This window comes from Diabrotica virgifera, chromosome 1 (assembly GCF_917563875.1).
Source record: "Diabrotica virgifera virgifera chromosome 1, PGI_DIABVI_V3a".
In the NCBI taxonomy this organism is placed as follows: Eukaryota; Metazoa; Arthropoda; class Insecta; order Coleoptera; family Chrysomelidae; genus Diabrotica; species Diabrotica virgifera.
Window position 1 is genome coordinate 79,486,716 of NC_065443.1, and position 26,225 is coordinate 79,512,940.

The following is a 26,225-nucleotide window of genomic DNA, read 5'->3' on the forward strand; positions in this document are numbered from 1 at the left end:
ATGCAGACTGCTGAGAGAGAATTTTATATTTCAGAGTGAAGTTTTAGATAAAAGATATTTTTAATAAAATTGGTATTTTTATGAGATTATTTTAGGGGGGTCATTGACCAATTGACCCTAAGGAGGAGCCGCGCTTGCAGGTTAACTTTCGGATTTATTAAACCCAAATACTGAAGCAGTGACAATGTTGCCAGTTATTAATTAACGCCTTGGAACAAATTTTATCATGATAATTGTACCGAAAAATAATTGTTCTGTGGTATAAATGATGGTGTTCATGACTTTTGACGCAATGACGCCCCCATGTCAGTGATTATTTTCGTGTTTTTAATTTAAATTTCAAAAAATGGAATAAAAATAATAAAAAAAAAGATAACTACGAGCTTTACGGCTGATGAAGAAGAAATATCAATATCTTTTGTTAAAAAATATAAACATATTCTCGAGAATAAGAAAGTGATGCAGTTACAAATTACGAGAAAATGAAAATCTAACTAGTTTGTCCTGAAATCGAGTTTGGCCGATAATCTGTCTCTTATACGATCAACAATCATAAAACTATTTCCTTTGGTACACGAAATCTATTCAAAAACTATTATCTGACCACTTATGAAAATGGTTTTCTTTTACTCGAAAAATAGGATTCTTTCTTAGAGGAAAAAATTATATTAACAACAGCTAAGAAGCCTTCGTCTTATTCATCTTCAAAATCAAAGGCGCCATTATTAGCAATAGCCATCATTATATGTAGACACTAAATATAGATTATGTTAAATCTTATCTACGATTTAAAAGTAGCAATAACAACACAATATATTATAGTGCAATAACTATGGTTGTTTTATTCTGGAATTTTCTTGACAATATTTAATTTAAAAACAGAAAATAAGGTTACAAATCTCTACTTAGCACCGTTAATCCTTCGTTTTTGGGCGATTAAGATAATCTCTGGTTAACAAATGGTTAAGTGTTAAACTTGCATTGAACAACGCAATATTACGTTTAATTGAAGATTATTTTTAATCTGAAGATAATCTCCAATTGAACAATCGGGCCTAAGAATTTAAATAATTGTAAATTACGCAAAAACTATGACACCTAGGTATAGGACATCCATATACCATTCGAAAGAGGTAAATTTGTTTAGTATAATTATTTATTAATATACATGGTGTTCCATTTAAAATAAGCATCATATGACACATTAAATACTCCACTAATGAAACTGTAAATTCTGAACACTCTGTAGACAAATGTGTAATAATTAATCATGGAATACATTCAACCAATATCCAACTATGTAGATGTAAAAGTAATGTTTTTATAATTTTGTAAATAACTTGAGAATAAGCCTTCTTTTAAAACTTTACATTTTAAGAAAAGTCAACATAACTCAGAACACTGTGTACATAGGTATAGGGAAGCCTTATGAAACTATACCTTATTTTTTGGGGACAATTAAAAAATTCAATAAAATACAGGGTGTTCCTTAAGAAAAAATATAACTTTGATACGCCGCCATTTATTGTGACACCCTGTATATTTCAAAATAATTTTAAAATTTAGCTTTTATCAACTTACAAACTATTCAATTTAAATTTTTTTCAAATCTTTTACCATTTCGCTGTAATCTTCCGTCGCGTTAGTGGTGACTCACCCTATATAATATATGACTCAACCTTTTCTATATTAATATTTTTCAAAGTTATATCTAGAGACTCGTTAGATATTTTTAGTTTTTGCTAAATTTATTTTAATCCTATTTATTTCTGGGTAGCTGGATTGACTGGAGGGTTGAAAGTGATGACGAAATTTCGACCAGAATAGGACTTGCACGAAAAAGCTCCATTATAATATAGCTGTCGTTCTGTGTTGTGCAGTAGAAGTCTGTCATTAACCACATCTAAGAGTATTGAAGTGCTATAGAGCGTTTAACGTTTAGAATAGAACATTGCGGAGATAGCCCAATGTATTTCTTATGAGCGATAGCAGCGCGGCGATGCCATGCCGTGTTGACTAGAATGAATCGTATATCGGCAGTCGAGTATCCACCCGTACGCGAGCGGTTTGGCAATACTGATCTCCGTTTTATTCTTAACTTGAAATAAAGTATACGTCTGGTCCGTTTTGTTCTACGGATGTGAAACCGGGACAAATAAAATAAAAAATCTTAACAAATTAGAAGCGTTTAAGTTAGTATTACCGTAGCATGCTCAAAATCCCGTGGACAGCACACATGTCTAACCAACGTGTGTTGGAGACCGTGCACAAAGAGCGAGAATTGATTACCATAATAAAAATGAGAAAGGTTCAATACTTCGGTCATATAATGAGAGAACCTAAATATCGCTTAGTACCTCAGGCTGTGGGTGAAAAATAGGTCGATTTCAGGATATAATTCAGGAATTTTTGAAACCTATCAGGTGTTGTAAAGGACGATGCTAGGAATAACATCTACTAAAATGTAACCAAAAATATTGTGCGCTTTTTTTTTAATGCGACTTTCATTTGTTAAATTTGCAATTTTTAATGATTTTTAATTTTGAAAGTTGTAGTAAATTAAAAAACCTACAGTTTGAGGTATGGTAAGTTTAATTTCGTTAATTGGTTATTGAAAAACAGCCTGCGAAAGGTCCAAAATGGCCGTTTTTTACAATTGCATTAGTTATTGTACAAATAATTTTTTTATTTTTTAAAGCTTTAAAATGAAGACCTTTCAATTCCAAACATAAAAAAAATTGTAAAGCCAGATTAATGAATTTGTTGCTTAGATATTATAAATTGTTTATCCCAAGAGGTCAAATGTCGAAGGCTATAACTTTTTGAAAAAAAAATCGTAGAGAGTTAGTGAAACATCCAATCTCCTTCTAAAGAGTTATATTTTCATATTCTGATGTAAATAAATGCGTAAAACATATTTAAACCTCTAATTTTTGGGTCTGAAAATAAGGGGGCAAATTTCGTTATAAACATTTAGAACTGAAGCGGCCCTGTACATCCTATGAGTTTTCAACTTACAGATTATTGTTGCTGAAGATGAAACGAAGATTTATAAAAAAATAAAAAATTTCTACGACCAACTGAAGCCGAGATAAGTTTTGGGTTTGAAAATAAGGGGGCAAATTTCGTTATAAACATTTAGAGCTGAAGCGGCCCTGTACATCCTATGAGTTTCTAACTTACAGATTATTGTTGCTGAAGACGAAACGAAGATTTATAAAAAAATAAAAATTTTCTACAACCAACTGAAGCCGAGATAATTGTTTTTATTTCTTAAATCGTAGTGGCTTTATTTATAACAATTAAGAAATTATTTTACAGTCATTGACTAAAGAAAGACTTATATTATCTTAAAATAAAAATTATTATAAAATATAATTACATTTGATTATTAAAAATTCAAATCCGCGCGCTCGGAAAATTTTTACGTAACTTGTATTAAATTTTGACAGAAAACAATTTAATAATATTACCATTATAATATACAGTCTATTTACCACTGTATTTATTTTTCTTGATAAACTTTTATATGTGAAATTTCATTTCTGAAGAAATAATATTACAAAAATGATACATATATATGAAATATATTATTAATAAATATATTATTGTTATATAAATATAATAATAATAATGTTACTTCTGACTATAATATACAATATAAAACTTTTTCTTCTTGTAGTGACTATTCGTTTTGGATTTCACATATAAAAGTTTATCAAGAAAAACAAATACAGTGGTAAATAGACTGTATATTATAATGGTAATATTATTAAATTGTTTTCTGTCAAAACTTAATACAAGTTAAGTAAAAATTTTCCGAGCGCGCGAATTTGAAGCGAGCCGGGCGATTTGCAAAATTCGGCCGCTTGCAAAAGCACCGATTTTAAAAATAATTTTTAATAATTAAATGTAATTATATTTTATAATAATTTTTATTTTAAGATAATATGTCTTTCTTTAGTCAATGACTGTAAAATAATTTCTTAATTGTTATAAATAAAGGCACTACGATTTAAGAAAAAAAAAACAAATATCTCGGCTTTAGTTGGTTGTAGAAAATTTTTATTTTTTTATAAATCTTCGTTTCGTCTTCAGCATCAATAATCTGTAAGTTAGAAACTCATAGGATGTACAGGGCCGCTTCAGCTCTAAATGTTTATAACGAACTTTGCCCCCTTATTTTCAAACCCAAAAATTATCTCGGCTTCAGTTGGTCGTACAAATTTTTTATTTTTTTATAAATCTTCATTTCATCTTCAGCAACAATAACTGTAAGTTAGAAACTCATAGGATGTACAGGGCCGCTTCAGCTCTAAATGTTTATAACAAAATTTGCCCCCTTATTTTCAAACCCAAAAATTAGAGATTTAAAAATGTTTTACGCATTTATTTACATCAGAATATAAAAATATAACTCTTTAGAAGGAGATTGGATGTTTCACCAACTCTCTACGATTTTTTTTCAAAAAGTTATAGCCTTCGACATTTGACCTCTTGGGATAAACAATTTATAATATCTAAGCAACACATTCGTTAATCTGGCTGTACAATTTTGTTTATGTTTGAAATTGAAAGATCTTTATTTTAAAGCTTTAAAAAATAAAAAAAATTATTTGTACAACAAATAATGCCATTGTAAAAGACGGCCATTTTGGACCTTTCGCAGGCTGTTTTGCAATAACCAATTAACGAAATTAAACTTACCATACCTCAAATTGTAGGTTTTTTAATTTACTACAACTTTCTATTAAAAAGTTATTCTCTAAAATCAATATCCTAAACTGCAAAATTAAAAATCATTAAAAATTGCAAATTTAACAAATGACAATCGCAATAAAAAAAGCGCACAATATTTTTGGTTACATTTTAATAGAAGTTATTCCTGGCATCGTCCTTTACAACACCTGATAGGTTTCAAAACTTCCTGAATTATATCACGTTTTTTCACCCACAGCCTGGGTAGTACTCCGGTTGATCGTTCAGGGCAAAATCGAAGGAAAACGCTGGGTTGGAGGAAAACAACTGTCCTCTGAGTAACATTAGGCAATGGACAGGTCGACCGTTCGAGGAATTGTTTCATATAGCTGCCGACCGAGAAACATTTCATCAGCTTGTTAATACAACGATAGCCAACGCTTGAAAACAAGCACGGCACACAAAGATTTATTTTGATTTTATTTTAGGTATTTTTGTATTAGTCATATTTCTCCAGAACTACTCATTATCAACCCATACTTATTCCTGTTTCCCGGCAAGAGTTTGCATTCAATTCCGAGTAAAAGTTTTTATATCGTGGAAGTCTCTTTTTGGTGAAATTCCTCAGCTCTGAATATTTTATCTTGACTTCCACTAGATAAAATCCCTAGAGTGATCTTCTTCCTCGCAATCATTAGTGTCCTTCAGGGCGTCGGATGTAGGGTTCCGCCTCTTATCCATGTCTTTAATGCACTTCTATTGGTGTCCAGGTTCTTCATGTCTCTCATCTTTCCACCTATATCATGGATTTGGTCCATCTGTCTTCCCTTTCTTCTTTTCCCATTTTGGCTTCATGTACCTTCTTTGTCACTTTTGCTCCATTCGTTGTATATGGCCAAACCAGCTCAATTGTTTGTTTTCGATCTTCCTCATTACCGGTTCTTGTAACAGCACTCTTCTTATACATTTCTGAATCTATCAAACTTCATAACTCCAGCTATTCTTTTCATGTATTTCATCTCGGTCGCGTTTATCATTGATTCAAGTTTCTTTTGCACAATCCACGTTTCCGCCTCATATGTAATTATCTGATTTATTAGTGCTTGTTATATACTCCGAGTTTAGTTTTGTTGTCTAATTCTGACTTTCCAACTATTAGACAAGGCGAAAACGGCGGGTTCTTTGGAGAAAATGTTCCCATGAGATTTTTTTGCATAATCACATTCGTGAGACATTCCAGAATAAGATTCAAGAAGTCGCCCACGCGAAAAGTGGTCCAAATTTTTTTAATAATTTTTTTTAATCAAATTGTAAAAATCAATATTTTTGGCCGAAACAATTTTTTTTTAGGTTTTTTGGACCATTCTGGATAAAAAAACGTCTCTTATAATTTTTCTCTAAAGTTAATCGTTTTCGAGGTAAAAGCATTTTAAAATTGAAAAAAACTCGGTTAAAAGTTATTACTAAGAAAGTCAGAAAATAACTAAATCAAAGTTTAAAGCCCCAAGATCCTGAAGAAATTTTTGTCATTATTTGATTACTAAGCCGTTATTTTTAAGTAAAAATAATGAGCGACATGCACGTATTAGGCGGCCGTCCATGATGAGTGCGAAAGAGATGCCGTTCAGGCAGTCCAATGGCGCATATCGCTCGCACTCACATTTAGAGCCACGTCAATACGATCTTACCATTCATTATTAATAAATAAAAATAACAGCTTAGTAATAAATTAATGACACAAATTTCTTCAGGATCATGAAGGGGGGGGGGGCTTTAAATTTGATTTAGTCACTTTCCGACTTTCATAATAACCATTTTTAACCGAGTTATTAAGTCTTAAAAATGGCCATTTTCGCGTTTTTCAAATTTTAAATTGCTTTTAACTCGAACACGATCGACTTTAGAGAAAAATTATAAGAGACCTTTTCTGTCCGGAATGGTCCGAAAATTCTAAAAAAAAATCTCCGGGCCGAAAATATTGATTTTTGCAATTTGATTTAAAAAAAATGGACCATTTTCGCGTGGGCGACTTCTTGAACCTTATTCTGGGGTGTCTCACGAATGTGATTATGCAAAAAAATCTCATGGGAATATTTTTTCCAACGAACCCGCCGTTTTCGCCTTGTGTATATTGTATTATTTAAAGAGTAATTAAATTGGATAAAGTTTTTAATTTTAAAATAATAAAATTGAAATCCAGCAAAAACAGAATATTTTCCGTATTTTGTTTCATATTTTTATTATAGCATTTACTATATTTTTAATGCAATGATTCTTTTTACCCTGTATGTTTACGAAAATTACACAACACTCGTACAATAAATTTTAAATTATTGTGCCTTAAGATTGCAACTCTTACCTTATAATCTATTAAAACCGCATTTTCAACTATCGAACAATTATTTTTCTTATCAGATAAAAATAAATGTTTAAGATTTCGATGATAGTCTGCAATCATGTTAAAATGTAGTGTGCATTATATAATAACGAGTCAATTGGTATTCTCAAAAACCGGATGTAGGTACTATCTATAAATTCATTCAGGATATATCAATCAAATGTTGGTTCCTGTTCAGTTAATTAGCACGTAATCGTTAGCAATTATGTTCGTAGAGCAGATATTTATTATACTTATATTTTATGATACATTACTAGAAGCAAAACTGGACATTTGGATCTTTCGTGATTAACTGCAACTGTTACAGATTTTTATAACAGAACATTTGAAAATATTCCGAAAAACAAAATATAACTGTAGTGATTAACAGAAAACATTTTTAGATTTATAATTTTATTCTGAACAAACTTTTAATTTGGAAACAAACAAAAAGTAAATTCTTGTAGGCTTTTAAAAGTTGTATTTTATATTGACACATTGTATTCGGATTTACTGGCCGTAGTTCCGAATCGTTTCTTCTTAATGTTTCATCTACTACTGCAGCAGACATTCTTCTTTTGCCCTTTAATTCGTCCAATTTTGAACATAGGCTTCCCCCCAGTTTCCTCCATTCGCTTCTGTTTCCAGTGCGTTCCTCCTATCTTTTTAATGTCGTCTCCCCATCTCATCTGGAATCGTCCTCTTGCTCTCTTTCCTGTCCATGGTCTCCATTGTTGTATCGTGGTATTCCACCTATTGTCCGCAGCAGACATTATCAAAGGCGATTTGGGAACTGTGATATTCTTCTGTTGCTTCGATCACCCATGATGAAAAAACGTCAGAAAGATTAAATTTGTGAACACGGTATAGAATCTCCGAATACAGTGAACCATTACAACAGTAAAGTCGTCTCTTATACATTTATTATAATCTTTTTTGGAATCCATCTACTAGAGCGGTCCGATAAGTACTTAGCCTCCAAAAGAATAACGAACATTTTGGAGAAGTGGCGATTTATGTTTCAATATTGTCGCATTTGAGCTCGGTACACTTGACCCAGCGATGCTCCAACGTTTTAACATGTTTTAAAAGTATGTTTTCTCGAGGTCTGCAAAGAAGACTTCCATAGCAGTGATGAACTTCTCTTTCGACTTAAATTTCTGTCCGGCGAGTAGCCCAGTCGGGATAGCATTTGACCTTGCATTAGGAGCTGCCCCAAATTTTATTTTTCTAATCTTTAGGGAGGGTCAATGTTAGTATAAATTTAAAATCTCGACTGAATTCCACCGTTGCGTTAGCCGCCATCTTGATTTTAAACGAGAACTGTTTTTGTTCAATATCTCCGCCATTTTCAACTTTTCGACAAAAAGTGTAAGAACTGAAATTGTTGCAATTACGATTTACTACAATTTTTCGAGAGAACCAGTGGCGGGTCTACAAGGGGGGGGGGAAATGGGAAAATTCCTCAACAGGGTCCAAAATTAAAAAAAAATTGTTGGAACATCACGATATATTAGCTGACATAAAACTTAAAATATCGACAGACAAATTCAACCAATAAAACCCGCTAGTTAATAAAATTAAGTGTACTTAATGTATATAATGTCTTTTTATGTCTTTTATATACTTAGTTTGGTTGATGTTTCATTGGAAGTTTCAAAAATTGTATAAAATATAATTCTCTTTATTTTTGTTTATGTACAATTATGTCGTAAAGTTAATAATAAATGAGACAGTTCAATAATTATGCTTCCCATCCGCTTCCATTATTTTCCCCCTTAACTCGGAGAATATTGATCGTATAAAAAAATTGTGCCAAAGAAACTGTAAGAAATTGCATTTTCAACAATTTTCTCTCCCACCATTTATGTCGAAAAGTTGAAAATGGCGGAGATATTAAGCAACAACAGTTCTCATTTAAAATCAATATGGCGGCTAATGCAACCGCGGAATTCAGTCGAGATTGTAAATTTACACTACTATTGATCTCTCCTAAAGGATATAATTATAAAATTTGGAGCAGCTCGGATACAAAATTCAATTCAATAATTAAGCTCCCCCCACCACTTTTTACTATTTTCCCATGTAACTCGGAAAATATCAACCGCATGAAAAAAATTGTTATAAAGAAATTTTAGGAAATTATATTTTGAACAATGTTAGTAGAAAATGGCGTAGATATTGAACAAAAACAATTGCTATAAAATCAATCCGGTCTTACGCTCGCGCCATTACCGCATATGTACTACCTTAAATATTAATTTTAGCAAAAAAATGAAAGATATCAAAATTGTGTAGAACTTAATTCTCTTCATTTTTGTACAGGTACATATTTGTTGTAAAACTAATAATAAACGAGATAGTTCAATAATTATGCTCCAACTGTCACTATTTTCCCCTCATAACTCGGAAAATATCGACCGCACGAAAAAAATTATAATAAATGAAATTATAGAAAATCGTATTTTCAACAATTTCAGTTTCTACACTTTTTGTCAAAAAATTGAAAATGGCGGAGATATTGAGCAAAAACAGTTCTCGTTTAAAATCAAGATGGCGGCTAACGCAACGGTGGAATTCAGTCGAGATTTTAAATTTATACTAGTATTGACCCTCCCTAAAGATTAGAAAAATAAAATTTGGGGCAGCTCCTAATGCAAGGTTAGGCCTGTTATTCGTCTAACCCGACTGGACTAGAGTGACTTTTTCATGTTTGGAAACAAAAAGAAGCCAGTGAAACGAAGAATGCGTGATTAACTACCCCAGCTAATTGAAATACCATCCGAAAATAATATTCCAATCATCCAAAATAGCTATCGTTCACCCTAGCTTAGCTCATTCTCCCAAGGTGTGTGTTCGTCTTGTCCTAATCTTAAATATGAACTACGAAAATTCAGAATGGAAGCAAACAAATCAATATTTTAACCAATCATGTTTATTGTTAAATCTCTCTCTCTTCAATCCTGACCCCCCGGAGGGGGTGTAGCGGTCGACGTGATGTCGTGTATTGTCCGTCTCCAAAGATCTCTGTCTCTGGTCATTTCTTTTAACTCATGCATAGGTCTTTTGCATATTCCTGTAATTTGATCGATCCATCTTGTTGGGTATCTTCCTCGTGATCTTCGGCCTTCCACCTTTCCTTGTATAATGAGCCTTTCCCTGTTTTCTGTGTTTGCTCTCATAACATGTCCAAAGTATTTTAATTGTTGGAGATGGACTTTACTGGAGAGTCGTTGGCTAACGTTTAGCTCTCTTAAAATTGAATAAAGATATAATAAAGATATAATATGTTAAATAAAGATGTAATAAAAATGTGACTTATTAAATGCATTAACAAATATATTCAAATTCTTGCCAAAAACTAACAATTCTTGGATTATACTTTTGGGATTATACTGGGCTTTTGGTATCTGGTTCGATGGTAACTTCTTGATGTCGAATGGTACTGTTGTTGGTTCTGCAATTGGCTCTGGCGACGTGGATGTTCTGGGCCACCAGGCCTACAGGTGTTGGTTAGTTGCAGTCTAGATGAAATTCATTGCAGTCTGGATCATTTTGTCCTCGTTTTTGTATCGCCGGCGATATATGTAAATTAGAAAGAAATAAATAGTTATTTAAAATTGACCATGTGCTCGTAGACATGAAAGGTTAGGTATAGGAAAAAATGATTACAAAAAATTAATTCAGGCTTAGATTAAAAACTCACCTGGAAACCACCACACAAACAATCTGGAAAATACGGTGGATGATCCAGTAGTTCGTAGCCAAATCGGTCAGTTTGCCCATTTCTTCTACAAATGGGGCTGTTTTTTTTGCAAGTCGGCGTCGAATCGACGCAATAATGCGGCATAGTAAAACCCTATGACCCTTTTGCCATTTTCAGGAATCCGATATAGCTCACACTTTGTGAATCCCAGAAAACGGTGGTCATCACCTTTCAGGCCGACAGGACAGTCTTCGCCTTTTCCGGAGCACGTTCGCAGGTGGCATTTACTATAGCGAATGTTCCTTGGTTTCTGGTGAGTACCAGTGGATCCAAGTTTCGTCGACGGTTATGAAGCAACGTAGAAACTCCTTCATATTACGCTTAAACAGCCTCAGACATTGATCTGAAGGTGTCTCACAGCTCACAGTGGCACTTGTTGGCCTGAGTGCCAAAACGCGGCATATATCGTGACGACAGCTTTCTCATGCCCAAAATTTCATACAGGATATGATTCACGCAATCTTTTGAGATGCCTACTATCTTAGCTTTCTCGCAAACCTTCAGTCGATGGTCTGCCAATAGGTAATCGTGGATTTTATTCATCTTATCCTTCGTGGTATGTAGCCGCTTTCGGGGTACCTGGACGTGACTTATCAAAAACCGACGGGCGACCACCTTGAAACTCGATAAACCAATTTTTATCGGTCGCTATCAAAGAAAAAGAGTTACCGTACATTCAAATGCTATTTGATTTTGATGCGCGAATTCCCTTCCAAATACAAGAATCAAATCACCGACCGATATTGCTGGTTTTTCATTTTTCTAAAATCCGCAGACACACTCGCTTCCACACGCGGTCAAAACAAAACTACGAGTCTGATTCGACTGAGGCCGTCCTCAATGTATTCTACGATAATAAATTTTTATGTGATAGTAGCACTATCGAGCGAAGAGGTTAAGTACTTATCGGATCACCTACGTATTATACCCATTAACTCATTCATAATTCTAGAATTCTGTACCAACTTTTACCCATACCATACGTTTGTGAAGTCACTTGATAGTCTCCAAAAGTGTTTGCTGCCTACGATCCAATGCCTCATATGCAGGCATAATAAAGTTGAATGTAACATGTTATATGTCACCTGCAGTTAGGTTTCTATACAAAAGTTGCATTATGTGCAGGTAACCCTTTACGGGTGGATCTTCTGTGAGAAGAAAGCCATATTTTGAATCTGAGCTGATTCCTGCTTGTTTTTCGCTGTGCTTCAGCCCTCTTAGCACATGTGCTTGACTTGGGAGTTCGGATTCAGGACCCTTTTCAGTCGCTGACAGTGCTTTTTGGTACTCAAGGCCAGATCTGGATCGAAGTATCGTTTAGCTTATCCTCTTGGCTAGTTTATCAACTCGTTGCCACAATTTTATTTCGATTTCTACTTCGGAAATCGTTCTGAAATTACAAAAAAAGTCCAGTTGCACCAACAAATAAACGATTGATTTGGATTGCCCGTTTATTTTAAAATATAATTGTCAAAAAACTGTCAAATTAAAAACGGAAATTTTAACGATTCTCCCAAAAAATATTAAATTTTAACCTTTTTCGAAAGAAAAGAAAAAAAAAGAAAAGTGTTTTTATTATATTTAATGGTAAAACATTTAATATTTTTCGGGAGAATCGTTAAAATTTCTGTTTTTAATTAACAGTTTTTTGACAATTATTATATTTCAAAATAAATGGGCAATCCAAATAAAAAATCAATCGTTTATTTGTTGGTGCAACTGCACATTATTTTAAAGTAAAATTGTGGCTTATTTGTAACAGTAAATATCTTGCAGAAATATTACAATAGGTCCACCATCAAGACTTGATTAGAATACAATGTTGATTCAGGTAGGTCGCGTTTAGTACCTTCTTTCGGTGCCTATGTGTTTCGGATAAGTAATCTTCAAGGCCACTCGTACCTTGTCCACCTCTGCTCGAAACAGTCCAGTAGACCAGTAGTTGTCACAGAAAGCCATGTGCGCAATTTTTTTCCGGGAATCCGTAAATGGGACCTATATTTTAAAGACAAAACTACTTAGAAAATGAATATATTTTTTAAGCTTTAATAATATAAATATAAAGAGGCTATAAAAATTATAAATATATCCTATGTTATATAACATTTTTGCTTTGAGCAATGTTATGTATTTTTGGCAGTTATTTATATAGGTTAATCTTCAGAGTAGGTAGATAATTGCAATAATAAGTACAACAGCTTCTATGTGAAATCCGAAGATATCTTTTTCGTTATACATTCTAAAAGACAGTCGAAGAAATTTGGAAATCCCTCATATCCTAAAAGAAAATATAGTAACGAACAAAATTTCATAAACAGTGTAACTAAAACTAAAGTATATTGACTAAAAAAGGGGTAGTTCCCTGGATTGGCTGTATACCTTATAGTTAAACAAACTGGAACATGAAGTAAAAACCACTTCTATGTAAAAGAACCACTTTTACATAGAAGTGGTTTTTACTTCATGTTCCAGTTTGTTTAAAGTATATTGATTTGTTCTGCTATGCAGACGACATAACACCAATCTTTCAAGGTGAAGATAATTTACAACATATGCCGCACAAAAAAAAACAAAACGTATGGTTATAACAGCAAATCTACTAAGATGTAAATTGGAGCTGGAGGATCAGATAATAGAACAAGTGAATGAGTTTAAATATGTAATAGTCTGGGCAGATTATCGGAGTGTCCAATATCAAATAATCAGTATTCATATCCGAAATTGGACAGTATCATTTTATCACCCAGTAGATCGAATGCATTTATTTGTTATTAAACACACACACGTAATTAATTAAATTGCATACACATTTCGTCAATTATCAATAATATAATTTGGACATCAGCCAAAAGTTGCTGACATAAGATAAACAATTTACCTTAATTAGATACACAAAATCACGCGGGGCCCGTGTTTACATTGACCCAATTTAAACTTATATAAAACTAAGATCTCTTGTCTAGAAATTCAATTATTATTAATTCATTAACGCGAGTGATTGTCTTCAACGCTCATCATTTAAGTCTCTACTCAAAGTACCCCGGGTCAACATCCATAGTGTAAGTGTCATCAATAAACTCTGTTACTATTATTCGGTGTTTCCATCACAACTTAAAGACCATCTACACTGAGCCAACGAAGGGATATTGTTCATTGCCCAAAAGGAATTAATACAACTGTTCAGAAAAGGAGGTTTCATTCTCAGAAAATGGTTGAGCAACGAAGAAAAAATAATGGAGAACGTACCGGAGGAAATGAGGAACGTAGACTCCAAGGCATTCAAACAAGAAGAAGTACGGAAAACGTTAGGAATACACTGGTCCCCTAAAGAAGATATAATCACATTCAAAATAGGGATAACGACAGCAAAGAAAATAACGAAAAGACACGTACTGTCAGAAGTAGCAAAACTATACGACCCACTAGGGTGGATAGCACCTGTAGTAATTCAGGCGAAAATGTTCATACAGGAATTATAGGAGCAAAAAACCAGTTGGGATAAAGAATTAACTAGCAAACAACAAAGCAGGTGGAATACATACCAGGCGCAATTAGTAAATCTGGAGAAAATAACATTGCCCAGGTGGAACAACTTAAGCAAGACAAACAGAGTAGAACTACATGGATTTGCAGATGCATCTATGAAAGGATATGGAGCGGTAATCTACTCAAGGGTGTTAGGCCCAGAAATCAAAACGAATCTAATGATAGCAAAATCGAAAGTCGCACCATTGAAAGGAAAAACGACATTACCGAGGCTCGAGTTGTGTGCCGCGGTGCTATTAGCAAATTTAATGAAGAAAACCCTACAAGCATTGAATAGGGAAAACATTGAGGTATATGCATGGTCAGACTCAATGATAACCCTGGCTTGGATAAGGGGATCATCAAAAAGGTGGAAAATGTTCGTCGCCAACAGAGTAGAGGAAATAAGAGGCGTTAAAGGACCGAAAAATTGGCATAAGGTAGATACGAAGGAAAACCCAGCGGACATCCTCTCACGTGGAAGTACCGCATCAGAATTATTAGAAGCAGAGCTATGGTGGAAGGGACCAACTTGGCTGACTAGTAACAAAACTTTAACGCAGGAATCAGAAGAAATACCAGAGACAAATGAGGAGGAAGTCAAAACGAAAATAACGGTGCACACGACAACGATAAAGGAGGACATATGCGAGAGATTCTCAACTTTAGAAAGAATGAGAAGAGTACTTGCATACTGTAGGAGATTTGCAGACAAATGCAGAAAAAAGAAGGACAGTGGACAAAGTCAGCTGACAGTCCAAGAATTAGAGGAAACGCTATTAAAGGTGATAAAGCACACACAGCACGCCTACTTCAAACAAGAAATAAAGAAGCTGGAGAAGAAACAGCAGTTAGACAAGAAAAATAAATTAGCGTCATTGGTACCATTCCTGGATAGACACGGAATTCTAAGAGTCACCGGAAGACTGAGACACACGGATCTAAAGTACGGAGAAAAACATCCGATAATTTTGCCAAAGGATAGTGCATTAACAAAGTTACTTATAGCAGATAGTCACGCAAAAAATCTACATAGCGGATTACAACAAACACTACAGTATATAAAAAGGAAATACTGGATAATCAACGGCAGAAGAACCGTGAAAGATCATCTAGCAAAATGCTTAAGGTGCAAGAGGTATAAAAGCCAAGCAGCACAACAATTAATGGGAGATCTACCGAAAGACAGAGTGAACCCGAGTCATCCTTTTACTAACACAGGGATAGATTATGCCGGGCCAATAAAAATAAGTACCACGAGAGGCAGAGGACAGAGGAGCTATAAGGGCTACATCTCAATATTTGTGTGTCTGTCAACGAAGGCAGTACACCTCGAAGTAGTAAGCGATATGTCTACGGATGCATTCATCGCGGCATTCAAGAGATTTACGGCACGCAGAGGACAGTGCAACAACGTATACAGCGATAACGGAACCACATTCGTAGGAACAGCAAATTTGTTGAAAAAAGAAAATCAAAAAATAGATGACGAGATAAAACAAGGATTACTGGCACTAGGTACCCAATGGCATGTCATACCTGCATATGCACCACATTTCGGAGGACTATGGGAGAGCGCAGTGCGGATAATGAAATATCACGTGAAAAGAATCATCGGGGAAACAGTTCTAACATATGAAGAATTGAGTACGGTGCTGACACAAATAGAAGCATGTATGAACTCGAGACCATTATGTGGGTCATCAGAAGACCCTGAAGGGAAAATAGCCCTGACACCAGCTCACTTCCTTATAGGGAGAGAAATTATATCACCAAATCGGGAAGAAGAGCTTACGACTTATTTGAAGATGCCGACGAGGTGGAGATTATTGGAGAAAATAAAAAGAGACTTCTGGAAAATTTGGAAACAGGAATACCTGCACCAATTACAACAGAGAAATAGATGGCATAAGGCGCACTCTAACATAAAAGAAGAAGAAATAGTTATAATAAAAGAAGAAGATACACCTCCAGGCAGATGGCCATTAGCGAGGGTAACAGAAACACACCCTGGAGCGGAGGGACTAACCAGAGTCGTAACAGTGAGAAAGGCGAACGGGAAACTGACAAAAAGACCCATACATAAACTAATACGACTGGAAGAAGAGAAACAGGAAAAGCCGAAGAAGGCAGCAGCACTAAGATGGAAGAAAATACTAGTAGCTATAATGTTTTTAACGATGTTAAAACCCATAAAGGCAGAACCATATAAAATATATAATCCGGAACCAGGATTTTTCACAGAAGATCTTGGAGAGGTCGTTATAGACCGGGGAACATTTCGAATAAAGGTGTTACTAGAAAAGGGAAGAATTCGAACAGAGCACCAACTAATAGGAAATATGATACAAGGAGTACGAGAACTATGTCAGCATATAAAAATCGTGAATTGTAAGGATATAATAGGGAAGTTAGAGGAAGGACAAAGAAAGGCGGAATCAGTAAGCGAGGGGTTGACAGTAGAAATAAAAGCAAGGGAAAGAAGAGGAATATTAGGAACAATATTAACCTCAGTATTTGGAGTCAATGACGAAGCCTACAGTAACATTGAAGCATTAGACAATAACCAAAAGGAGCTAATAAAGGGATCACAGCATCAAGCGAAGATAATGTTAGAAACAATAACATCAATCAATCACACAGAGAACAGGATAAACGAGCAAATGAACAAGTTTAACAAAGCACTAATCATAGGCCTACAAGAAATATCTAAAGGACTTAACGAAGTAGAAGACAAAGCACAGAGACTAGAAACCGAATATAGCACGTTGCGAATACAAACGATAGCGTTGCAAGTTATGGAATTCATAAACGAATATACTCAATTTTACGAGGGAATATTAAACCTTCACTATAACCACGGACACTTCATTGATATAGTGAAACCGGGTGAGATAACCAAATTGATAGAGAAAGCAGGGCACATACTGCCACAAGGGGTCGAAATACGACGACAGCCCATTATAGAAACAGAAGTCAGTCATGACGACAGATATATAACAGTCATCGGCTATTTCATAGTGACAGGGAAAATTAAGTACAGCATGTTGAAAGTCACGGCCATACCACTTAACGTTGAGGGGTCGGTGTTGCGCACATTTGTCGCCCCAAGGAATCTACTGGTCGTAGATTATAACACACTGCACTACTTCGAATTGACCGCAGAAGATAGGGAAAGATGTTTACTGTTGACAAAGACGCAGATAGCGTGCTCACCAACGGCTATAAGGAACATGGATACCCAACCAAACTGCATACTTGAAGAAATTTATGAGCGATCTAAGAATAGCACATGTCCAGTGGTAGCCAGGACAATACAGACAGCTCAATGGAGTAAGATGGGTACCCCCAACCTCTGGCTCGTTATCACGCCAGTCACGATACACATATCCATTATTTGCGATGGAAATCGGAGCGAAAGAGTACTGGAACGAGCCACATTCCTGAAACTTTCACCCAAATGTATCGCCCAAACGAAAAATATTACATTACTCCCCACTAGCAGTGGGATGGAGAGAGCGGTAACAAGCTACCTGAAGGCGCCAATCACTCCCGTGGCCCAATTGGTGGCGAGGACACCCCGCAGGTTTAACATGCCTCTAAACACCTACCTGGACATACCAGGAGGAGAGCTACGTCACGCGTTACTTGAGGAGGAAAGTCTAGAACAAGAAATGACGCATACGCAGTGGCAATCGATTCCAGAATCTAATTGGCATTATTTTGTAGCCACCGGGACCATTACTATAATGGTAATAATTGGGATACTCACGTTATGGAAATACCGTCCTGTTGTACGACTATGTCGTTCAGGGAATCCACATACTCAGACTAACGAACAGGAAGTACCTGTATTAAGTAGTAATCGGCATAACAATGTACCGTCGACTTCAAAGGCCGACCTCCCACTCTCCACATTTTCATCCAATTGCCCTAATTTTAATCTAGAGATAGAGTCGGACATTGATAGCTAGAGTACGGTTGGAAGATTGTTGATTATTCTTAAACTATTTATTTATTAACATGTTTGAATTTGACTATTTTATGTAATACTTATATGTAAACTTTGAGTATTGACACTTGGGCCAGTTTTTGCCCGAGTCCGCAGTATGTCCAATATCAAATAATCAGTATTCATATCCGAAATTGGACAGTATCATTTTATCACCCAGTAGATCGAATGCATTTATTTGTTATTAAACACACACACGTAATTAATTAAATTGCATACACATTTCGTCAATTATCAATAATATAATTTGGACATCAGCCAAAAGTTGCTGACATAAGATAAACAATTTACCTTAATTAGATACACAAAATCACGCGGGGCCCGTGTTTACATTGACCCAATTTAAACTTATATAAAACTAAGATCTCTTGTCTAGAAATTCAATTATTATTAATTCATTAACGCGAGTGATTGTCTTCAACGCTCATCATTTAAGTCTCTACTCAAAGTACCCCGGGTCAACATCCATAGTGTAAGTCTCATCAATAAACTCTGTTACTATTATTCGGTGTTTCCATCACAACTTAAAGACCATCTACACTGAGCCAACGAAGGGATATTGTTCACGGAGAATAGGCCATTTTTGGGAAAAGTTATTTACCAGCAACTTTATTGCTGGAATCGAATCTTATGATTGTATATATTAATAATATAGGTATGCAAAGTCCGCAGATAGTGTGCTACTTTTTTTATAAACAAAATGGCGCCCGGAAATCGTGTTTTTTCAATTTTCGCTCTATAACTCCAAAGATTTTAACTTTACATCAAAAACACACAAATAAAAATTCTGCGTAATCAAATTCTGCATAGAGACGTGCTTTTCCCGATTTACTTTGATAAAAATTTTCCCTGGAAAATGCGGGTTTTTCCAACAAAATCTTTATTTTCAAAAATTTTAGATAAGTAATTGTTTATTAATAATTAAATAACTTGGCAGTATAAAAGCTCTTTTCGTATAGATTATAATTCCAGAAGCTGATGGAAATAGAATGAACAGTTTAGCAGCAACTGAATTCTTAATTAAAAATTTACGGTCGCTATAATACCCACAATAATTATGATACATAAGAATAGCTATGATTTTTATATAAAAAGACACTGAACCTATCTAATGGACTTTACAGAATTGAAATTGAACTAATTAAGCGGCCTCAGGAATGTTTTAAAATTATAAACAATTTTTAGGCTTATAAACAAATAGAATATCTCGGGAAATGTTAAATTAAATTAAATCATGAAAACGGTATTGGAAAAAAAGCGACAAGACGCTTCTTTTAAAAGAAAAAACGTTTAATTGTGATAAGTGGGTCCTGAGATACAACTGGTCAAACTTGACCGGCATTTACGGCAAAGATATAAACAATAGGATCATAGTATTCGAACCATCACCTTTTTATTTTTGTCCTCTTTCCCCGCACTAATTAGCTTATCTCTAAAATACTCATAACATATATTATTATAATAAAAACTATCGATATTACTGGTGAAAATTGCCAAAAATGGCAAAATTCCAATCAAAAATTAGGTTGGAGAAAATGTAATCTCAAAGTTCAAAAACGGTGTACGTTAAAAAAATGCATTTTCTCGGCTTCCCATGGAGCAATGTTCTTCATTCTGTTCCGAAGTAACTCGAGTAGAGCCATATAACTAACGCATTATTAAATGTCAAACTTGCTTTTGTTTTGTTATAATAAATTAATTTATTGATTATAACAAAAATTTTTAATTTGTTTAAATAAAGATTGTTTAAATAATTATACAGCTTTCAAATAAGAATATTTGTGTTTTTAACGGTAAAAGGTACACAAAAGGTACATAAAAAGTAAGTTTACCTAAAAAAAGCTACAACTGGAAAAAATATGTAGTTTTCTTTTCTTATAAATAAATTAATCTATTATAACAAAACAAAAGCAAGTTTGACATTTAATAATGCGTTAGTTAGATGTATCTACTCGAGTTACTTGGAAACAAAAAAAGAATAAAGAAAATTGCTCCATGGGAAGCCGAGAAAATGCATTTTTTTAACGTATACCGATTTTGAACTTTGAGATTACATTTTCTCCAACCTAATTTTTGATTGAAATTTTGCTATTTTTGGCAATTTTCACTCGTAATATCGATAGTTTTTATTATAATAATATATGTTATGAGTATTTTAAAGATATGAAAATTGGTGTGGAGAAAGAGGATAAAACTAAAAGGTGATGGTTCGAAAATTATGATCCTATTGTTTAGATCTTTGCCGTAAATGCCGGTCAACTTTGACCGCTTGTATCTCAGGAACCACTCACCACACTTAAACGTTTTATCTTTTAGAAGAAGCGTCCTACCGCTTTTTTTCCAATACCGTTTTCATGATTTAATCTAATTGAATATTTCCCGAGATATTCTAATTGTTTATAAGCCAAAAAATTGTTTATAATTTTAAAATTTTCCAGAGGACGCTTAAATAGTCCAGTTTCAATTCTATAAAGTACACTAGATAGGTACAGTATCATTTTATACAAAAATCATAGTTATTCTTATGTATCATAATTATTGTGGTTATTATAGCGACCGTAAATTTTTAATTAATAATTCAATTGTTGCTAAACTGTTCATTCAATTTCCATCGGCTTCTGGAATTATTATCTATACGAAAAAAGCTTTTATATTACCAAGTTATGTAATTATTGATGAACAATTACTTATCTAAAATTTTAGTTGAAAATTAAATATTTTGTTGGAAAAATCCGCATTTTCCGGGGAAAATTTTCGTCTAAGTAAATCGGGAAAAGCACGTCTCTATGCAGAATTTAATTACGGTGAATTTTTATTTGGGTGGTTTTGGTGTAAAATTAAAATCTTTGGAGTTATAGAGCAAAAATTGAAAAAAAAACACTTTCGGGCGTCATTTTGTTTATAAAAAAAGTAGCACACTATCTGCGGACTTTGCATACCTATATTATTAATACATACAATCATAAGATTCGATTTCAGCAATAAAATTGCTGGTAAATAACTTTTCCTTGTATTTTGCTAATTAGTCCAGAGTATAAGAATCCAAGTGTATGTCACATTTGTACATTGTCTTTGAATACCTAAGCTAAACAATTTTGGGGAATCAATATAGTACGGTATGCGGCAACATAAACAGTACTGAAATTCGTATGTCTCAAATTTTTATGTGTCAGGCGCCGAAACGTACTGAGTGGTTTCCGAACGTCGTTATAACGCATGGGCGTATAAATAAAGATGGACCAGGCTATTTACATCTTTGCGTGAAGTCACGAGATTGTCACAGTCATAGGCACAAATCCTTAATTTGACGTCATATTATTTTGTTTTCAAGTCAATATTAAAAATAATTTTCAATTTTTAGTATAATTTACTTTTAATTTATAAATCAAAATATATTACTTAGTTACTAGAAACCATTTCTAAATATACTTATTTCGCAACCAAGGAATTAAAAGAACATTAATTTTTTAATTATTAAATGAAACAATATTCTGATAACTTTAACTATTTGTGAAACTTGGCACCATTGGTAATATCAACCAATCATCGCGCTTTCAAGAAGAAGGAACATGGCGTCGTGTTTGTTTACGTTTGTGTTGATTATGGAGACCTGTGTAGGTCTCCATAGTGTTGATAATAGGGAGTTTTTGTTGCTACGTAACGTACGCATCTCCGTATACGTAAAGCAACTAACGTGTCGTAGAGGATGAATGTTAAAATAAGTAGTTTTTGTAACTGCCTTAACGTAACGTAAAGCAAATCGTAAAGTCATTTTTAAATCCCGTTGACATTTAAAAAAATAAAACAATGTTCACACAATATATAGGTCTGGATCCCGCGTATGAAAAAAAAGTTGATTAATAGCAAGCTGAAAATTTGTTAATAGCTTAAGGATGTCTAGTCGGACAAACTTTGATATATGGGAACACTGGAACAGGGGCAGTATTAATTGTGGAACAGGTTAAAAATTTGGAACGGTCAGACCACGAAAGCGGCACATGTATTTTGTCCGACAGAACAGACTTAAACTCTCCGAACAGAGATTAAACTCTCATGCAAAAATCAGACTGCTATTTATCACCAAATGGGCGTTTTAATGAGTGGAACATGTAGAATATGTCAAATGACAGGAATTATGACAGGTCATAAATAGCAGTCTGATTTTTGCATGAGAGTTTAATCTCTGTTCGGAGAGTTTAGGTCTATTCTGTCGGACAAAATAAATGTGCCGTTTTCGTGGTCGGACCGTTCTAAATTTTTAACCTGTTCCACAATTAAAACTGCCCCTGTTCCATTGTTCCCTTATATCAAAGTTTATCCGACTAGACACCCTTAAGCTATTAACAAATTTTCAGCTTGCTATTAATCAACTTTTTTTTCATACGCGAGATCCAGACCTAATACAATTAATATACAAATGTAAAAAAAGATAAATGAATGATGAAATTGTATGGTTTTAATTGCTTCTATTTAAATATAAAAATATTATTTTTCCGTAGGTTAAAATTTTTTTATTTTTGTTTATACCTACTTTTTAGTTGTAAATTATTGTATACCTACATCAGAATTCCAGTAGGTATAATGTAAATAGTGTGGTAATATTTATTTGAAAATTTTACTGAAACTAGGTCATTTGTTTATCTAGTTATTAATTGTGGTGATCACTGTATTTCTTAAATTAATACAAGATTTGTTTGTTTTGCTTTATTAATAGACAACTTAAAAACAATAAAATTTTAAATCTATTATGAAGTTCCAATTTCCAATTACAAACACAGAATAATTTTACTTAAATAGACTAAACGACTAAACCAATAACCACCAATATAACCTTAAAATGTTTATAAACGGGTAGTACGCTGATGAAATGTTCATTTGGTAGGTAATCGGGCAAGATCCTCGTGTGCATTCGGTGACTTTCGGCTCGATAGGGATGCGTATGAACCTAACGTACCAGCCCGTAACCTTAGGTAATACGTATCGCGATACGGGAGTTCAACCATTAATGCGCAAGCGTATATGTCAAAAAGATGCGTTACGTTTACGTATTTGTGTGCACAAAAACTCCCTATTTTCAGAATTTCCTTATAGGGCTTTTCATCGATTGTCATTTGTTTCGAGCTTCTGTCACGTGTCACATAATATTAATATATCTACGTCATACTTCTTTGGTTTGTATCATTGGTTATACCAATAACGTATGACGTAGATATATTAATATTATGTGACACATGTCAGAAGCTCGAAACAAATGAATGTCAGAAGCTCGAATTTGTTAGCGTATTTTGACTTTGAATTGAACAATCGTAATCGTTAAGTGTCCTAATCATGGTGCGTAACTGTGTTGTATGCAGAAAAACTGCATATTTACATCCAGAACTGTCATTTCATTCGTAAGTATATTATCAAGTATAACATCCATTGGCGTAGCACAGGGATATGATATTACTTAAAACTTGAATTGAAATAAAATAAATAAAACTTAATTTTGTGAAATAAAGTAGATTTTGTAGTATTATAAATACATTTCTTCATTTATTTATTTATTCTAATCTACAATATAATTTCTATAAATATAATGATTCGAAATATAATATGCAGGTTCCCAGTAAAGAATCAACAGCTGGATATGTGGTATGATCGAAAGCGTTATTATCTATAATACCCGTGGTGCCCTCAACGTTTAATGTCGGACTAAATTATTCTTTATATGCAAAAAATTTGAACGAATTTTGAATTAATTAGTTTTCAAATTAGTACATTTACCAGCAATAGTCCGTAATTGTGGTAACCATAGTTTTACTTAGGTTGTTATTTTTCAACTTGACAGTATTTAACTAGTTATTTAAAATTCTATATTAATTTTAGAGATCGAGTGCAATTTGTTGCGATTATTTCATGAACTAAACTGTTCAAAACCAAAATTTTATTGTAATTTATTTATGTAAGTACAAATTAGTACAATTACACACACAGTTATTATAAATATTTGACGGTTGAAAGTCATCACTTCTATAATTTTTAAAACATTAATTGTCATTAATGTCACTGAATCCTCGACACCTAATGGTAAAAGAGGCAACCGATTATGTATGTATGTATGTAATGTCACTGAATGTATTTTTTCATAGCAACGAAGGGCATCTGATGTAATATACTTGACGACGGGAAATTATCAAAAATTATCCGTTTAATTTGTATTTCTGTACCTTTCTATTGGTCAGAATCTCCTATGAATGAAATAATCACAATAACGCCCTAGGGTATTATATCATACTTAACTGACTTCGAAATCATGTCATTATTTGTGAAATAATATACCTACCAGTCGGACATTAATAGTTTTTATGTTTTCTTATTTATCGTTTATCGTTTATTAATATTTTAATAATTAATATGGTTGACCATTATAACAATTATGCTCTGTTTTTAAACCGGGAGGATGTAACGGTCCACCCGTTATATTATCATTTTTAGCGCTGTAATTATTTTTAAAAAAATAATTATTTTCTCTTGACCTCCCATTTAAATTCTTTAATTTATCGTAAAGGACTTCTCATGTGACGTCACACTGTACGGAACATAGTTGTTGAACCGTTCCTTGTCGTTTAATTCGTGTTCCGTGAGAGTTTGACGTTTTCCTCGCTGACTGTGGGAGGAATGAGAGGCACTTGGCCGGTGGCTGCGAGGTTGACAGGTTGGTGTTGGTGGTTAGTACCGTAAATGGCGGTTAATTTCTTCGAAATTAATTTTTATTTCAACTAAGTTTGGAAGTATAGTAAAAAGTTACCACCACTTGTTTCCTGGAGTACGGGTTTCCTGGAGTAAGGATGGGAGTACCATCAGTGGAAGAGGAATAAAAAATTAACCGGTAAATCGTTTTTTCTACTAATGTTTTTTAGTTAACCTTGAATATATGAAATAGTTGGTTCATTGTTAAATGTTCTTAGCCAGTCCCTTAGGTGAAGGATGTAGATTATTTCGATCTTTATATTATCTTTATATCGATCTTTATATTAATGGGGTTTTTGGTTTTACATAACCAAACATTTTTGAAGTCCTCAAATTAATATTGGAAATAATTACCATTTCTCTGTACGTTTTAAACCGATTGAACATCCAATACATCTATAAATTTTCATGTCCAATATATCTATAAATTGTCATGTAACTATCTTTGTCTGGTTCAATACCATTTCATTAAGGTATATAAAATGTATGTAGATGGCTATTACTATCTTAATCTCATGTTATTTCAGATAAGTCATATTTTATATTCCTATTTCAAATGCAATGCCATTATTTGTTCATGTTTTCAAACTCAAAATAGTTCAAGGTTACCTGAGATTAGTTTTTGTTCCATTTTTAATGGTTGTTTTTTTATGTTATTGCTTCTAAAAAGTTTTCCTCGATTATTTCTTCTTCTCTTTACTTTTGTTTACCGGTTTATATGAGAAATCAAACGAAGTATATGTTTTTAGCCATTTGGAAGAAAACTAACCCTCATGTGATGTCGTACCCACCTTGACTACCAAGGGAAGCCACCTTGACCTTATTGCAGCTACCGCCAAGTCAAACTGGGAGTATGTTTTGGGAACAAGCTTTTTGGGGGACATTCCAGCTCCTTTTCGTCCTGCCACCTGGGCCTACGGGGGGGCATGGAGGTGCATCATAGTGATGCTCATTTTCTAGGATGCAACCGCAACCTCGTTTGGGAACATTTAGTGAGGAGTTTTAGTAACTATTGGTTTTTTTTATATTTCAGACTATCTGTTAAATACACTATGTTTTTTTTCCAGATTTAGGTTACCTCTGTTTTTTTTGACATATGTATTTGTATATTAGAT

General features: G+C 33.8%; 2 protein-coding genes across 4 annotated transcripts in view; both read right to left on the reverse strand.

Annotated features, from left to right (window-relative positions):
* Positions 1 to 7,422, reverse strand: part of LOC114327222 (uncharacterized) — a 34,420-nt gene extending 26,998 nt beyond the window's left edge. Inside the window, exon 1 of the mRNA XM_028275766.2 lies at positions 7,058 to 7,422. The gene's annotated coding sequence lies outside the window, so the exon portion shown is untranslated. The remainder of the gene's footprint in view (positions 1 to 7,057) is intronic.
* A 2,952-nt stretch (positions 7,423 to 10,374) lies between these two features.
* LOC114327223 (inositol-tetrakisphosphate 1-kinase) overlaps positions 10,375 to 26,225 on the reverse strand; it is a 41,425-nt gene continuing 25,574 nt past the window's right edge. The window contains exons 5-6 of one of the 3 annotated variants that reach the window (XR_003651961.2): positions 12,691 to 12,836; positions 10,375 to 12,231 (exon numbers count right to left, since the gene is read on the reverse strand). Coding sequence is in view for 2 of the 3 variants with exons in the window: in XM_028275769.1 (XP_028131570.1) it covers positions 13,043 to 13,119 (77 nt within the window). In the remaining variant the exon portion in view is untranslated. Of the gene's footprint in view, positions 12,232 to 12,529; positions 12,837 to 12,856; positions 13,120 to 26,225 lie in introns of those variants that run through there. The other 2 variants (XM_028275770.1, XM_028275769.1) reach the window with 2 other exon arrangements.